The 18,146-nt window shown below is 40.6% G+C and overlaps 1 protein-coding gene across 3 annotated transcripts in view; it reads left to right on the forward strand.

Annotated features, from left to right (window-relative positions):
• Nucleotides 1-18,146, forward strand: part of SIPA1L2 (signal induced proliferation associated 1 like 2) — a 601,890-nt gene that overhangs the window by 199,258 nt on the left and 384,486 nt on the right. For all 3 annotated transcript variants that reach the window (XM_082249126.1, XM_082249125.1, XM_082249127.1), the window contains exon 7: nt 9,182-9,339. In XM_082249126.1, the coding sequence (XP_082105252.1) occupies nt 9,182-9,339 (158 nt within the window). The remainder of the gene's footprint in view (nt 1-9,181; nt 9,340-18,146) is intronic.

Below are 18,146 nucleotides of genomic sequence, written 5' to 3' on the forward strand. Positions count from 1 at the left end.
TGTCTTTACAACCACTTTAAGAGTATGTAAATACTTGAATTTCCTTAGCCTGGCTCCATAGCAGGTTTCATTTGATGTGAGTGTGAAATGATAGGTATATGGAAGCTGTCATTGCTGATTTGTTTTACAGTTACAAGCTCAGGGGCTTTCAGTCTCATCTGGCTTCTCTAACTAGCGAGTCACCTAAATGAAAAATAAAAGCACGCACCCCTTCTGACTGCCCATTAAGTGGTTCACTACTGTACAGTAAAGCTCATCATACATGTTACATTCTGACTGAACAATATTCCTTGAATTTACCAAAACTATGTAATATGGGGACCTACCTGAACTTTCCATGAAATTTGTAACAAACTAGTCACTACTACATAGTTGGTGGAGCTAAAGCAGATTATTGAGCTGGAGAGTTGTCAACATTTGTAACAGTTTTTCTTAGCAGTTGGATTTGGCTGTCTTACAATTGTTATAAGTATTATAAATACATTATAAAGGGTTACCTGCATTTTATGCATACATATATCAGAAATTTGGTCTGTATATCAAGATTGTTAGAAATAGTGTGGAGCTAAATCCAGAAATGTATATTATAGCTCCATGCTAATCAGTGTAAATTACAAAAAGTGCTTCAACAACTATATGAACTCCCAAGCAATAGCATAAAAGAATTCCCATAAATATGTGAATATATATATATAACCAAAGACATACATAAAAATATATAATATATACAACAATATGGCTCAGTATAAACATGACATAAGTTCATATCAGCCCTGTTGGGCAGTGCATCCAAAATCCATTGCTGTGCAGGCCACACATACCTGAGAAAAGGTCTTTCAAACATAAAGCAAAGTGCTGTATTGCTTATTCAAATAAAGTGACATTTATTATTCCACGCAATCCAATGTCTTATCCATGTACTTCACCACTGCGCAATGGCTGCTTACCTTAAGGATCAATGTAACTCTCTTCTATTGAATAGTCTCTAATAGGAACATAGCTTTTAGTGGTTAAATGATGATGATGCTCAGATGGCCAACACATGGAAGGGAAATGAAAATCCACATGGTGTAGTAGTAATAAACAGGTTTATTTATAAATGTGTAGACTTTCAGTTAAAACATCACTAAACATCAAATGAATAGGACCGCAGGTTCACACAAGCGAAAGACAAATCCGAGTTTCCAGCCCCTGACTGGAAGTGGCATTGCCTGGCTCCTACCGACGCGTTGCGTCAAAGACACGTGACTTCTTTAAGGCTGTCTGTATATAATTTTCGCATTGCTAATAAGGGGTCTGAATGAATGTTTTTCTCCATGGAAGAAAGTTGGACTACAATCAGTTTTATTTTTGCGTTTTATAGATTGGCTAGTCTATCTGAGGAAGCAAAGCTTTCTGTTTTGGGATAGGGGTCATAGTGGTTGCAGAGTTAATAGTGTCAATCTTCTGGTCCCTCACTGGTCTCAGTGGTTCCTCTCATTGACACCTACATCACTACAGGATGCAGTGGTGATTTAGGGATTGGTGGATTGGAACCATTGAATGCAGTGGGGGGAGAAGGAGATCGATGTCCCCAGAAGTGTCAGTTTCTGTAGGAGTTTTTAGTTGGAAATTTGTAGTTATCGGAGTGATATTCAGCTGTGCAGGCAGTAGATGAGGTAAGTATTACTTTCTTCATAGAGCCATCTTAAATCCACATTTAATTTTGAGAGACAGAGTTGGTTTAAAAATAATTTATGTCTATAAAATGCATTGTCAAAATCATTTTAAATATTTATATTGTAACTCATTTTACATCTCCAGGCCATATCTCTAAAATATAGACATGTAGAATACATGCTCAGTTTATGAATAATTTAAGACTTAAATCAAGTAAAGCAAGGAACGATTTCTATGTCTTACTTTTGCTTTAATATTACTGCATTTTGTAAGTTATGTCTACCTAGGCCTTGCTGTGCAGCATTAACACAGCAGTTTTGTGTTTTTCTGAGTCTTCCCTGTAGCATCATCTAAATTCCTGTTGATCTTGCCAATAGATACATTATTTTCCACTTTCTATAAAAGTCCAAACTGTCCAGCAAATTTGCCGGTCGGGACAAACCATATAACACTTCTAAAAGTGCCTACCAAGGTCAACTTTTATTGGTATTGTTTACACCTTTCTTCCAAAAGAAAAACCTAATTGGTGTAACTACTAAAATGTGCTAGCTGGGATTGGGCTTTATTTTTTTTTTCTTCTACATACAGTAGTCCATTTGAAACAACATTTCCGTCTAACAATACCCTGCCTAACAGTGACAAGGCTACTCTGTGATTTCACTGCAGAGCAAACTGTGTTGTCATCCTAATGCAGAAAGCAGAAATTAAGTGGAGTGGGGGGCTCAGAAAAACATAAACTGATGTGTTACGGCTACTGACAGAGTATATAACAGTATAACAGATTTTCTATTTTTTTATTTTGCCCATTGTACCACTGTAATGACTGCTATTCCTTCTGTCAATTTTTTTTCCTTCTAGCATAAAAGAAAATTTTAGATATTTCATGACCATTTGCTTTCCTTATTTACCTTTTTAAATTATGTGATTTGATCTTTAGAATGTGTTCCTCCTTTGCTCGCCTATGATTTTAAACTGGGTAGTACCTAAACATATTCATGTTCGCTTAAAGTTCAGTTCCAGCCAAAATGTTTTTCGGAGCTGGGAAGACTTTATGCTTTTGTCAGGATTGTACTGCATCTTGCAGCACTTTTGGGAAAATTTACTTACCTTCTGACAGGACAGGTGATACAAAATACAAAGCTCTTGAAAAGGGAAACAGGCAATGCCAGGGATTTCAGTAGACATTTTGTTGGACTGAGGAATGGTTAAAACCTATTAGAATGTTATTATCTTTGTTTGCGCCCTTCTGTCCCATTTGTATCCTCTCTCTCCTTTTCCTGTAAGGCTATCACTAGGACAGAAAATTAGGGAAAATCTCCCCAAGAGGATTACAAGCAGAAATAAATAAAAAACCTTTTTACTTCTTATTAATCTTTCCAAAATAAAAAAAGTTTAGTTGGAATTAGGCTTAAAAAATACTGGCTTTTGTCAACAGGTTTTTGCTTGTGTCAGAAACTGCTTCTCTCCTAAAACAAGTCTATGGAAATTCCAAAGTGGCTTAAAACAGGTCATATTCATTTCAGGAAGATGGCAGTTGCAGAATAAATGGCCCTGTCGGTGAATTCTGACCTCAGAAGTGTTTCAAACTGGTGTCAAAGACAAGCTCCATTTACCCATTAACACAAGTCCAAGGACCTCAACCCTATTCCTTTCTATGGGCTCTATACTATAAACAGAACCATTCTCCCCACAGGAATGAATGAGGCCATGGTGCACAGAATGAAGAGGTCCTGGTGAGAATACGTCTAGAATCCATACAGTAATTTATAATTCTAGCTAATCTCACCTAGACCACTTTTCTGCCTAGTTATATATCTTTCTATGTTGTGATATACAGTAAACCCCCCTCCATTGCGGGGGTTACGTTCCGGACCCAGCCGCGAAAAGTGAAAATCTGCGAAATAGAAAAACCCTATTAAAATGCATTGTAGGCATGTTTTTTTTTACTGTCACTGTACGTGTAGAAGCATTTTAAGGTCTTTAACCGGTTGCCGACCGCCGCACGACTATATACTGCGGCGGTCAGCCCCGGCCAGGCAGAGTGACGTATCGGTACGTCACTCGCCTGTCACTGACTTGCGAGCCTATAGCGAGCGGGCGCGCGCCCGCCGAGGCGCGCGCCCGCCGCGGCTCGTTCACAGGCAAGTCAGTGCGTGTGACCGGCGGACTCGATGTCCGCCGGCCACACTACGATCGCTCCTGTGAAGGGAGAAAGACAGAGCAGCTTGTGTAAACAAGCTGCCTGTCAGTTCTCCCTGTGTAAAAGTAAAGATCTGACCGTTCTACTATGTAGAACGGTTGATCTTTGCTTTTACACCAATAGCAATGTCCCTACACAGTAGAAAGCACGCCCCTAGGACACACTTAACCCCTCCCTTCCCAATAAAGTTAACCCCTTCCCTGCCAGTGTCATTTTTGCAGTAACAGTGCATATGTATAGCACTGATTACTGCAGTAATGTCACTGGTAACCCCAAAAGTGTCAAAAATGTCAGTCAAGGGTCCGATCTGTCCGCCGCAATGTCGCAGTACCGAAAAAAAAATCGCAGATCGCCGCCATTACGCGTTAAAAAAAAAAACACCAAAAATGACAAAAATCTTTCTCTTTGTTAGTAAACGCGATAACTTTTGCGCAAACCAATCAAAATACGCTTTTTGCGATTTTTTTTACCAAACATAGGTAGCATAAAACAAATTGGCCGAAAAATGTTAAAAAATTTTGATTTTTACTTTTTTTTTTGGGGAATTTCATATAAAAAAATGTGAAAAATATTGTTATTTTTGCAAAATTTACGCTCTTTTTTTGTTTATAGCGCGTGATCAAAAAATCGCACAGGTGATCAAATACCACCAAAAGAAAGCTCTGTTTGTGGGAAAAAAAGGACGTCAAATTCGTTTAGGTACAGCGTCGCACGACCGCGCAATTGTCCGTTAAAGTCACGCAGTAAAAAATCGCAAAAAAACCCCTGGTCCTTTAGCAGCCAAATCCTCCGGGGCTTAAGTGGTTAAACACACTTTTAAAACAATAGAAACTCATTTAAACACATAAAAGATACTGAGAGACATAGCAAGAGCTATGGAAAACACAAAAATATTTCATTTTCAATGATTTATATAGTAAAATAACATTACGAAAAAAAACGCAATATACCGGGACCGCAAAAACTGAACCGCGATGGAGCGGGGGTTTACTGTACTGTATCTACCCCTATTATTGTGGATTTCATCTTTCATGTTGATGGCCTGATTTCTTCTTCTACTTCTAATTTCATTCCTCTGATATTTTGTTTGGGACTTTCCCAGTCCATTAACTCCACCATGATCTTATTGTGTCAAATGTGTGCCCTGTTAAAACACCTTTTCTCCATTTTTCTAATCCTACCCTTATTACCTACTAGGTATTATACACCATATCTCTAGACGAAAAGTAAAAAGACCATGCAGCGCTCAGACCAAGGAATTTCACCCAGGGACTGTGCCACGTAATGATTTCAGCAATGCAGCCCTCCTCAAACTGGGCAATCTTCAGAAAACTGTAAAAACATGTACAAGAAGGCGCAAACGCCTAGTGCATTACCTCCAAAATAGTTTATTGTAAAATCATAAAATGGTAAAATACTCACAAAAGCAGAATAAAATCAAGCTAGACAATTGGCATCCCCACCGATTCCACACAATGGAGAAGTTTACGTGTTTTGGGGACAGACCCCCTTCCTCAGAGCTATATGTGCTTCCTATACTTGCGGAATTGCTGCTATTGTCTAGTTTGATTTTATTCTGCTTTTGTGATTATGTGATCATTTTATGATTTTACAATAATCTATTTTGAAGCTAATGCATTAGGTATTTGCGCCCTATAGTACATGTTTTCACAGTTTTCTGAATACCATATCTCTGCTTTAACTTCTTCAATTCCACGAAATGTAACTTGTATTGTTTCTCAGAATCTCTTCAACCTTTTTCCCCAAATCGCAAAGCTTTTGCAACTATAGAAACATGCCACCCATAAAGGTTCACCCAAACTGCTGAAAAAATTAGGAACAAATCTCACTCATAGGTTAACAATAATATATGATGTATAATTACATTCATGCTCCTATTTTAAAAAGTACATCTGTCTCTATTACATTTACTTCCTCCTCAACAGCTTATGCCAAGCACCTATTTAAGATTTTCACTTTTATGGCCTTCAGCTCTGATACACTCTACATTTATTGCAAAACACCTTGCAGTAAAACTCCCTTTAAAGTATGTTAAATTTACTTGTATTAAACTTTTTTTTTTTTTTTTACATTTAATCAGTTACTTCCTGGTTTCTTGCCTAGGCAAATGATGTCATACATCCCATGAGTTTTCAGCAGGGGAGGAGGGGATTTTTCAGCTAAGCACTCTCTCCTGCATGCTTGTTTGAGCTAAGGGCAGGAAGTAAATGCTACATGAATGATTTGTCCTTACTCAAGTTGGCCACGGGCAGAAATTCTAGGGGGTGATTTTTCAAGTGATTTCTCAACAAAATAAAGCATGGAGACATGGATGGTTGGGGAAGTTTGCTTTGACTATTAAAAATAAATTAAGTAGTGTTTTTGGCTTGTGGTGCTCAGATGCAGTGAAGATCTGCTTTACTTATATGTACTGTGTATCTGCACTTATGATTTACAGTTACGGTTGGAGGATCCCTATATCTCTTTTTTCAAACTAAACACAGCAAATAGTTACTATCACACGGGGGGTGTATATACTAAAACTAGAGGGTGCAAAATCTGGTGCAGCTCTGCACAACAGCCAATCCACTTCTAATGTCAGCTTGTGTTACTAAACCCACAACAGTAAGATCAGTCTTTATATACAGTAAAGCATGCTTGTTATACTCACTGTGGATCCTAAAGGGTTAATCCACTGCATTGTATAAAAAATGCTGTTTGATCCTGTCTTCTCTGATCCTCACCTTTTTCCACTGTCCCCAATCCATCTTCTGATGAGAAAGAGCCTTTTGAGTTACTCTGTACATGCTCAGTTTAGTGTGTATTGCTAGAGAGTTTTTTCTTGGGAGAGTGCATGTGATCAGCAAAGGGCTAATAAGCACTGTCCAGACAGAGGGTCAAGGCTCCTGCAGCCTCATAGGACAGTCAGAGTAGAATAAAAACTCCTCCTACAAGCTTTAACCAGTCACAAGACTTCTATATACTGCTGATCAGAAAAGGTATTTAGCAGTTTATATTTATTAAAATAATTGAATTTCCATGTCCGGTGTATTGTGAGAGACCAGATATAGTGAATGCAGAGTCCTGGGTTTAGTAACACTTTGAGCTTTGACTAAAATTCCTGGAAGCTGATTGGTTTCTATAAGTGATCGACCGATATCCGTTTTCCGTTGCCAATACAGATTTTTTTGCCAATGCATATCTGTATTGGCCGATATTTTCGCACATTTAAAAAAAATGTATTTTTATTTTTATTACTTCACAGGTACTCTTGTGGAGGGCAGACAAAGAGAGACAGGGTGCCCAAACAACCAGTGGATGAAAAGCCTGTGTATAACCTCATCAGCTCCGATGGGGACTCCTGGGTGCAGAGTCAGATCAGTGAGAGGGCTGGAAGTTAGGGAGCGCTTCTGATAATTGTATTAATGAAATCAGTCACAAACACCTTGATGGTAAACAGCATAGTGGTGGAAAAAACTACACAGTTTATTGCATAAAATCAATAGAAGTTAAAATCACACTCTGGTCAGATGTGTACTTGCCCCCACCACCGATGTACTGCTAGCTGGGTTTCTGGCCAGTGTCAATGTCGCCAGCAGGCGTCCGTGCTGTCACAAGGATGGATGGATGCATGCTTGATGTGACAGGGCTCCAGGTGGACCAACGGTATACAGAAGACCTATACAGGAAACACTTGCACCGGACAGCTAAAGCGGTGGCGGCGCGGGAGATGGCGTCACTCCACCGCGCCGGCAAGCATCATGGTGACAGGACCGTTGGCTCTTCCTCCCTGTCTCTTGCCGGTGCGGTGGAGTGACGTCATCTCCCGCGCCGCCACCGCATCAGCTGTGCGGCGCAAGTGTTTCCTGTATCGGTCTGTGTATCGTTGGTCCACCTGGAGCCCTGTCACATCAAGCATGCATCCATCCATCCTTATGACGGCACGGATGCCTGCTGGGGACATTGACACTGGCCAGAAACCCAGCTAGCAGTACATAGGCGGTGGGGGCAAGTACACATCTGACCAGAGTGTGTTTTTAACTTATTGATTTTATGCAATAAACTGTGTAGTTTTTTCCACCACTATGCCGTTTACCATCAGGTGTTTTTGACTGATTTCATTAATACAATTATTACCAGAAGCGCTCCCTAACTTCCAACCTTCTCACTCAATATTTACAATATCGGCAATATCGGCCATTTTAGGGGCCGATACAGATATATCAGCAAAAGTCAATATCGGCCCTCGATATATCGGCCTTGCGGATATCGGTCGATCCCTAGTTTCTATGCAGGACTGCACCTCATATTAAGTAAATCAGCCCCAGTTTTTCTTGCTGGAACTGTAGATAAACGGATATTTCTTTGAATGCATTAGGATAAAAGGAAAAAAAACCTTCTGACCTTACAACTCCTTTAGGAGCTCACAGTATTTTTAGCAGATCAAGCGTTCTCTTTCTGTACCATCATTTATAAAGGATAAAACATAAGAAATTCTACATGCGTTTTTTTTTTTTTTTTTACTTTTCCCAGACATACACTTTAGTTTTTTTATACTAAATATACTATAGTATATTTAGTATAGTATATTACTATATAACTATATTACTATATAAAGTATATTTTGTTTTTTTATACTAAATATACAATATTTTTATACTATACTTTTATATATGTAAAAGGATCATGTTTTGCTTTTAGTTTCTTGAATTTCAAGAAAGAAAAAGTATTTTAAAGAGCAAACCTGTCATAAAAAACTATAGGGACTGCCATTACTAACTTTTTCTTGTAAAAATACTAAATTGTCTGTCATAATACATCTTCAGTACTGGCCCCCAAAAAATTATTTTGACTTTTCTCATACTTTCCTGATCTATATACTTCTAGATCAGTAATTTGGAATGCAAATCACTGATCATGGCTGATTAACAGTCATGTAATTAAAAATTTAAATGGCACCCTTGTCCATCTCCATCATGACAGATCTATTTGAATATTAATTAGCTGTTACCTGTGTGAACTGTCCATCAAGGAAGATTTGGGCTAGGGCTACTCTGGTGATTTGAGCATTTCAGTTGTGCTAACTTTGTCTGTCTAATGAGGCTAATTTGCTAACATCTGCCCAAAAATGTAATGGAGTAGTACAAAAAAGGGATTTTTGTATCAAAATTTTTTTTTTTTTTTTTTTGAGTCTTTAAGTTAATTTCCTTTCAATGTGAACAGAAGTATAAAAACTTACAGGTTTATAGTTAAAAAAATATATGTTTCAGATATTTGTAGATATGATCAGAAAGTTATGTTAATTTTTTTTTTTTTTCTCAGCTGCTTAGGAAAAGGCACATTGGTAATGACATTGTTACTGTCGTCTTCCAAGAGCCAGGAGCCCTACCATTTACTCCAAAAACAATTCGATCCCATTTCCAGCATGTGTTTGTTATTGTAAGAGTTCACAATCCATGTACACAAAATGTGTGTTACAGGTAAGGAATCTACACAAAAATGATTGTTTCTTGTGAATTTGATATAGCATTTCTGCTATAATCGATTGCACCATGTGCCTTTATACTTTAAAGTTTATGTAAGCCCTAACAATACATTACTGTTATTTGCTTCCTTCTGGTCTGTTAAATATTCAATTGAAAGTGCTTGTTGGATTTTTGTGTCTGTTCTATATCTGTTCTGTATTGAAAAAAAAATGGTGATCCTTCCCAGTATCCAATGTGCTTGTAACTTCCTGTGTACTCTGCCTCTGGTACATTGAAGTCTTAAGCAGTGTTAGCAGCCTTGCCCTGTTCACCTCTGTGGACTACAGAATCCTCTCATATGTTATGAAGTTGAGGAGAGGAGGAGGCATTCTTTAAACCAGTGATGGCGAACCTTGGCACTCTGGATGTTTTGGAACTACATTTCCCATGATGCTCATGCACTCTGCAGTGTCGTTGAGCATCATGGGAAATGTAGTTCCAAAACATCTGGGGTGCCAAGGTTTGCCATCACTGCTTTAGACCTACCACAGTCTTATTCTAGGCTGACAACTGTACAGCTATATATCTAGAGTAGTAAGTGAGCATTATCATCCCAGGACAGGAAGTGTGCCACTAGAATAAAGAAAAAAAATGCCTGAAAAAAGTAAATTTATACAGCCACCACATTTATATAAGAGTCGGTTCACACTATGGCGACACGACTTCGGGGGCGACTAGTGAAGTCGCCGTGCACCGCGACTTCGGCGCGACTTACACGGACTTCACATAATGGAAGTCAATGCAAGTCGCTCCGACTTAGGTCAAATGTAGTGCAGGAACCTTTTTCTAAGTCGGAGCGACTTGAGTCGCTCCTATTAGAACGGTTCCCATAGCACAGAATGGAGCACGAATTGTCAAGCGACCAAGTCGCCTGACAAGTCGGAGTAGTGTGAACCGGCACTAACTGGTAAGCAAACATAACAAATCTGAAATAATAACAGTAAAAAAAAAAAAAAACCAAAGGCAGCATTAAATGCAAACCTTAATTTGAAAAAGTTTGAGAGCCAAGTTCCACCTACTTTTACTATCAATTTTATGAAGGCATGCCTGTATCAAACGTGGGAAACAATAACATTTATAATGAAGGTATACTCAACAGTCACTGAAATATCTAGTGAATATTTAAAATGAACAGACACAACAAGAGCAGTTTTGATAAAAAGCATAAAACAAAACTTAACTGGACATCAAAATACATAAAGCTTCCTTACATATAAAAGTTACACCAAATAACAAGACTTCAACACACACTCCTATTTCCAATATCCCAAAGAAAGATCAAATAATACTTAACTCTGGCAACAGCTTGCACTCGATAACTGGAAACAGGACCATGAGGTTTTGACTGCATGTTTCTACAACTCCAAGCAGCCAACCTCCCACTAACGAACCACTTTCCCCAATGCTAATGACTCCCTTTTCAAGTCCTGTATACCGGAGACCACCCACAGGATGTGGTCATTCCTTTGACCACTCACAGGTCATTTTTGTGAGTGAGGTCATCAACACATGGTTGCACTTCCCCTCCACAACCACATGGTTCATTGAAAATGCGGCAGCCATCTTTAAAATACACAACATCAAAAACTCACTAAACCACTTGTGGGTGAGAGATATTATTACACATGTATGGTAACATTTGTCATGAATCAGTTAATAATATCCACAACTGATACACATGTCATTGTCCAATGTTGTTGGGACATTAAAATGTGGAAATGTAAATGTGTAAATTCACTATGTAGTACTCGCCCCCTAAAGGGCCTGTTGAGCAGTTCCAAGGTTCTTTTCTTAAACTAGTGTATTTGCAGCCAAACACACAGTTTCAGTCTCTTTTGGCTCAGTGATTAGTCTAGGGTAGTGGTCTCCATACTGCAGCCTGAGGGCTGGACGCGGCCCCTTGTTTGCCTTTATCTGACCCTTGGGGCACTATTCCTCCCACTAACACTAACAATGGGACATAATCCCTGTTACTGACATCAGCGATGGGGCATTATTCCCCCCACTGACTCTAAGGATGAAGCACTATTCTTCCACTAACACTAGTGATGGGGCACTATTCCTCCCTCCAATGCCAAAGATGCACTGTTTACTCCCACAAACGCCAGGGCAATGTTTACTCTCAATGGCCACTATCTGACCCCCCCCCAATATCTGAAGGACAGTAAAAAGGCCCTTTGTTTAGAACATTTGGAGACCCTTGGTCTAAGGGTATCTTTTCTTGATGCTTAATTAAAGTTGAACTTAGACAAGGTGTAGGTAGGGAACCTGTAGGATACTCCAGTGGTATATAAAAAAAAAATTAGTAACATGAGGACTCTTTTCAAGCTTCTTAAAGCTTCTTAGCATAGTCCTTGCATCAGCACTAGGACACCATAGGAAATGTCAACATTTTGAACAAGTGCTGACATTGACTCAGGAGGGATAATAGCAGTACACAGTCACTAGGATCTCTCACACGGGCCTTTACTCACAAATGTCCCTGGATCTTTGGATGCCTCTTTCCAATATCAGCCAGACATTTCTCCTATGAAATCTCCAGACCAGATCCTCAGTAGAATCCCACAGTCAGTTCCAGCAAAGCTCAGTAAGATAGGGCCAACAGCTCTAACACAGCTGGGACCTTGATGAAGTGTAAGAGTACAGCTGAACTGCCCAGAAGGGCAGCAGACCTTTAGTCTGGGAACTTCTCCTGGATCTTATGTTCCAAGCCTCAGACTATTTATACACTCTCCAGCCACTTACTGGACACACTTCCCCAGGGATGGATTGAGACCAAATAAATATTAAGGCTGCTCATTTGACTCTCCTAGACCACTACATTCCAGAACCTTCCAGAAGGCAGGGGGAGGCAGTCAAATCTTCAACCAGTTAGACACAGAACGGCCTAAAATAATCACAATCTTCTCAACTGATTACTAGCAGCCTATCTCAGAGGATGCTATAACTAAATAAATAAAAAGGTAACTGCGTTATGGTGCATTGCAGTGCCATTCATTTTAAAAGGCAACTTGTAAGCGCACCTCAAAATGCCTACTTGTTTTGTTACCACAACACACAGATGTGAATCATCTGTGCGTTGCAGTGTAGTGTGTTGGGAAAAAAGAATGCAGGTCTGATTTTTGAGCACCCTTTAATGCACAATAACAAAAAAATGTTACAATTAGACCATGTTCATACGTGGAAGTAGGTTTTAAAGTATCTGCTAGGGAGAAAGAACCGCAAATTACTACCAACCCCCTTTTCACTGTGCTAGATCCCCTCTGGAGCCTATATTTAGCTTTATCTCTACTTCCCCCACCACTCAGTTCCCTGTCACCACCCTTGCAAGTTTAGTGAAAATTTTCAAGCATTGTTTTCAACTGCACACTGAATGGTACACCTCCATTTCACAAAATATATGTTCTAAAAGAATAGAGCATGCCGTTCTGCTTGAACAAAATATGCTAGAGGTAGGTGCTTCAGCAGAGCAGGTCATTCCTTGTTGCTGGAAGTGAATAAACCTTACTACGGGATATATCAGCTTGCAGTATCCATTCTTTAAAACCACACTCACCGGACACTTTATAAGGTACTAAATTATTTTCATAAAAATCCAATAAAATTATATAATCAATATTATAGTAAAAGTGCACGTGCTGTTACTGTACTTGGTGCAAAAAAAAAAAATGATTGCAAATCAAAGTGCTTACTAGTGCATCAACTTAGTAAATTAAGGTGCAAGTGCTAACCTTTACTTGTGCAAAGATTATTGCAAATCAGGAAAAGTGCTTCATAGTGCATCCACAAATAAATTAAATCACAAGTGATATATACCTTTAAATTATATCAACATTAGATTTACAGTGCTCTAAAAAATGTGATTAAAGTGTCTCTAATATATTTGGTAATCCTGAGCAATTCATGCAACAAAGGAGTGCTTGTGTAAACTTGATTGTTTAGATCTATAGTGCTCCAGGTGCTGGGGTGTGCCACACGTTGCCTCTTACCAGATTATGGCAGGTCACAAGGACCCCCAACGCCTGTGATCCCTTTAAATGGGTGGATCAGACCTCTCCTCGGCTTCTTATCCAGAATATCCTGCTCCTACGTTACTCGTACGTGGACAATGCAGTCCGCACATATAAAGATATGGAAGATAGCTGTGCTGGGAACTTGGCCTGCTCTGATCCAATGATCAGACTTGTCCTGACACACCCTCCCTGCAGAGCCTTTAACTGGGTAGCTCAGTGTGCTGTTGCTGCTCTTCCCTCAGCTGTTATGCAGCTGAGAACATAGGGAGTGTGACCAGCTGTGTGCCTGAGCACTATAATGTGACATGTAGTGGCATCTTCTGACCCAAGAACAGATATTGAGCTGTCATTTGGAGTAGTAGCAGCCAGTTCCCTTTGATGGATGTATAAACAACCTTTAGGGCCAAATATCTGTAATGGTTGACTGGTTAGCGCTTGGGCTCGCTCCTTAATCTGACCATGAACCTTTATAATCCGGGCAATGGGCTGGGTGCCTGTGCTAATTGGATTATAAAGGTTCATGGTCAGATTAAGGAGCGAGCCCAAGCACTAACCAGTCAACCATTACAGATATTTGGCCCTAAAGGTTGTTTATACATCCATCAAAGGGAACTGGCTGCTACTACTCCAAATGACAGCTCAATATCTGTTCTTGGGTCAGAAGATGCCACTACATGTCACATTATAGTGCTCAGGCACACAGCTGGTCACATTCCCTATGTTCTCAGCTGCATAACAGCTGGGGGAAGAGCAGCAACAGCACACTGAGCTACCCAGTTAAAGGCTCTGCAGGGAGGGTGTGTCAGGACAAGTCTGATCATTGGATCAGAGCAGGCCAAGTTCCCAGCACAGCTATCTTCCATATCTTTATATGTGCGGACTGCATTGTCCACGTACGAGTAACGTAGGAGCAGGATATTCTGGATAAGAAGCCGAAGAGAGGTCTGATCCACCCATTTAAAGGGATCACAGGCGTTGGGGGCCCTTGTGACCTGCCATAATCTGGTAAGAGGCAACGTGTGGCACACCCCAGCACCTGGAGCACTATAGATCTAAACAATCAAGTTTACACAAGCACTCCTTTGTTGCATGAATTGCTCAGGATTACCAAATATATTAGAGACACTTTAATCACATTTTTAGAGCACTGTAAATCTAATGTTGATATAATTTAAAGGTATATATCGCTTGTGATTTAATTTATTTGTGGATGCACTATGAAGCACTTTTCCTGATTTGCAATAATCTTTGCACAAGTAAAGGTTAGCACTTGCACCTTAATTTACTAAGTTGATGCACTAGTAAGCACTTTGATTTGCAATAATTATTTTTTTTTTTTTTGCACCAAGTACAGTACAGCACGTGCACTTTTACTATAATATTGATTATATAATTTTATTGGATTTTTATGAAAATAATTTAGTATTTGTATTTGCACTATAAAAGATTACCAGCGCCTTTTTACCAATTATATACACATATTTATTGTTTTAAAACAATTAAAAGGGCAGCAGGTTTTAACATCTTTTTTAAAGGGCTAGGCGCCTTCGCAAAACTTTTATTAACTTTATAAGGTACATCTGCTCGATTGCTTGGTAACACAAATTGCTAATCAGCCAAGCACATGGCAGCAACTCAATGCATTTAGGCATCTAGATGTGGTGAAGACGACTTGCTGAAATTCAAAGCGAGCATCAGAATGGGGAAGAAAGGGGATTTAATTGACTTTAAATGAGACGTGGTTGTTGGTGCCAAACAGGCTCGTCTGAGTATTTCAAAAACTGCTGATATACTAGGATTTTCATGCACAACAATCTCTATGGTTTACAGAGAATGGTCCGAAAAAGAGAAAATATCTAGTGAGCAGCAGTTGTGTGGATGAAAATGCCTTGTTGAGGTCAGAGGAGAATGGGCAGACTAGGCAGAATACCATCTCTGAATGCACAACACAACAAATCTTGAAGCAGATGAGCTACAGCAACAGTAGACCACACCTGGTGCCACTTCTGTCAGCTAAGAACAGGAAACTAAGGCTACAATTTGCACAGGCTCACTAAAATTGGACAATAGAAGATTGGAAAAATGTTGCCTGGTCTGATGAGTGTCGATTTCAGCTGTGGCATTCAGATGGTAGGGTCAGAATTTGACGTAAACAACATGAAAGCATGGATCCATTCTGCCTTGTATCAACGATTCAGGCTAGTGATGGTATTGTAATGGTGTGGAGGATATTGTCTTGGCACACTTTGGGCCCCTTAGTACATATTTAAACGTCACGGCCTACCTGAGTATTGTTGCTGACAATGTCCGTCCCTTTATGACTACAGTGTTCCCATCTTCTGATGGTTACTTCCATCAGGATAATGCACCATGTCACATGTTTCTTGAACATGACAATGAGTTCACAGTACTCCAATGGCCTCCACATTCACCAGGTCTCAATACAATAGAGCACCTTTGAGATGTGGTAGAACTGGAGATTCTCATCATGGATGTGCAGCCGAAGAAATCTGCAGCAACAGCGTGATCCTATTATGTCAATATAGACCGCAATCTCTGAGGAATTTTTCAACCCCTTGTTGAATCTATGCCACAAAGAATGAAGGCAGTTCTGAAGGCAAAAGGGGGTCCAACCTAGTACTAGCAAGGTATACCTGATAAAGTGGCCGGTGAGTGTATATACAGTACATTGCAAAAGGGCTTCATCAGGCTAGGAGTTGACCTGCACATGTGATAGGAGTTCCCAAGGGGCCTAGAATGGATTTGTGGGTCTCTGCGGATTGCAATTAGGTAAACGAAGGTGGGGAATCATTTTCTCATCTATACCCAGAAGTAATGAAACTAAGGAGTTGGTTTACTAAAACAGGAAAGTGCAAAATCTGATGCAGCTGTGCATAGAAACCAATCAGCTTCCAGTTTTTTTTCATCAAAACCTAATTGAACAAGCTGAAGTTATGAGTTGATTGGCTACCATGCACAGCTGCACCAGATTTTGCACTCTCTAGTTATAGTCAATTAACCCCTAAGGCCCCTTTCACACAGGCTTTCTGATCAGGTCCGCCTGTCAGATTTTTCAGGCAGACCTGATCAGATGCTCCATGCACCTCTATGGGGCAGCGGATGTCAGCGGTGACATCTCCACTGACACCCGCTGCTATCCGATCTGATCCTGTCCGTGAAATCCAGACAGGTGGAAATCCTATTTTTCATCCGTCTGGAGGATTGGATCGGATCAGATGAAAATGGACAGGCGGTCCATTTTCATCTGATCTCCCATAGAGGAGAGCGGGGATCTGACAGGTTTGTCTCTGCAAAGTAAACAGAGACAGCCTGTCATCCGTCTGCTCAGCTGGTTTAGCCGAGCGGATCTGAGCAAAACGGAGTCCGCCTGGCGAAAAGCCTGTGTGAAAGGACCCTTAGTGTAATTTTTCACATTTTTAATATCTGCAAGTGGGTTTTGTACATTTTACTTATAAACCAGACCTATTTGACTTGGCAGGAAGTGTTTTTTTGCATATGGAATAAAAGTTTGGCTTCATTTTTCACCATTTTAGGTTTTGTTTAAAAAAATAAATATTTCTCTGTCGCTCATTGACAGACGTAGTCTTCTTGATTCACAAGAACTGGGTTATGTTGTCTCCGCAGGAGTAGGACTAGGCAGAAAAGAAAAAACGTTCTGGCTCCACCCTAGGGGCAGTCCCAGAGGGTATATCCTCCCTCTCTCTGCTACAAGGCATCAGTTTTTTTCTGTCTAGTCAGGAGTAAGGACCTAAGTTCCTTGCTGGGATCTCTGGTCCTGGCAAGATTTTTTTTTAGAAAAAATATTTTTTAGGTAGTTTTTTCTTCAGTGTTTTTTCCTGTGAGATCTTCAAGCAAATACGCCAGACTGGGCGACACCAGTGGTCACCCCAGCCGGCCTACGAGCGCGCGCAGACCATTGCATTGCGCTTGGTCGGCCGCGACACATTCAAGTAAGTATGCGGGGCCGGGCGACGGGCTGGATGTTGAGATCCAGTGGTCACCCCGGTTTCTGCCTACGAGCGCGTGCAGACCAGAGCTCTGCGCTGGGTCGGCCGCGACGGAGTCCCATTGGAGGGACTGACCTTGCGAGTTAAAAGTCTCGCTTGGACGCCAGGAACCAGAGAGTCGAGGCGTCCGGAGTGGTCCACAACCCCCCACCCCGGTGGAGAGGGTATTGTGAAGAGAGGGTGCCTGTCGGTTCGGTATGGTGAGTAAACGTTCCCTTTTTTCCTCGTTATGAGGCAGTATGAATTATGGGCCCCTCCATACATGGTCAGTATCTGTCTGACACTAAAAGTCCCCCTTGTAAATACAGCATGTGTTTGGTGGGAAGTGGACTTGGTTTGAGAGCTAACACTCTACCCAGCAGACTGTAGTATTACAGCAGACATAGGAGGTATAAGCCTACCTTAATTGTACTGTACCTCCTGCAGATCGATAAACCGCCATTTAGCAGAGATGCAGGTGGATGTGCTGGGAAAAACGATTTCGGCAGTCCCCTGCCATTTTGCCGTAGACCGGGTGCATGAATGTCCTCAGGTCACGCCGGCCGCCATGTTTTTGGAGTCTATTGTCTCCTGTATGGGGGCGGCCATGTTTGATGAGCCCAGCTACCTCGTGGAGAGCTGGGAACGCCAGAAGGCGTACACAGGGGGCGGAGCCACGTCCTTCTACCCGGGAAAACTAACACAGCTCTTTCCAGTCTGTAAAAGACAGACTCTGACTGCA

The sequence above is a fragment of the Pelophylax lessonae genome (genome assembly GCF_965119305.1).
Source record: "Pelophylax lessonae genome assembly, chromosome: 3".
In the NCBI taxonomy this organism is placed as follows: Eukaryota; Metazoa; Chordata; class Amphibia; order Anura; family Ranidae; genus Pelophylax; species Pelophylax lessonae.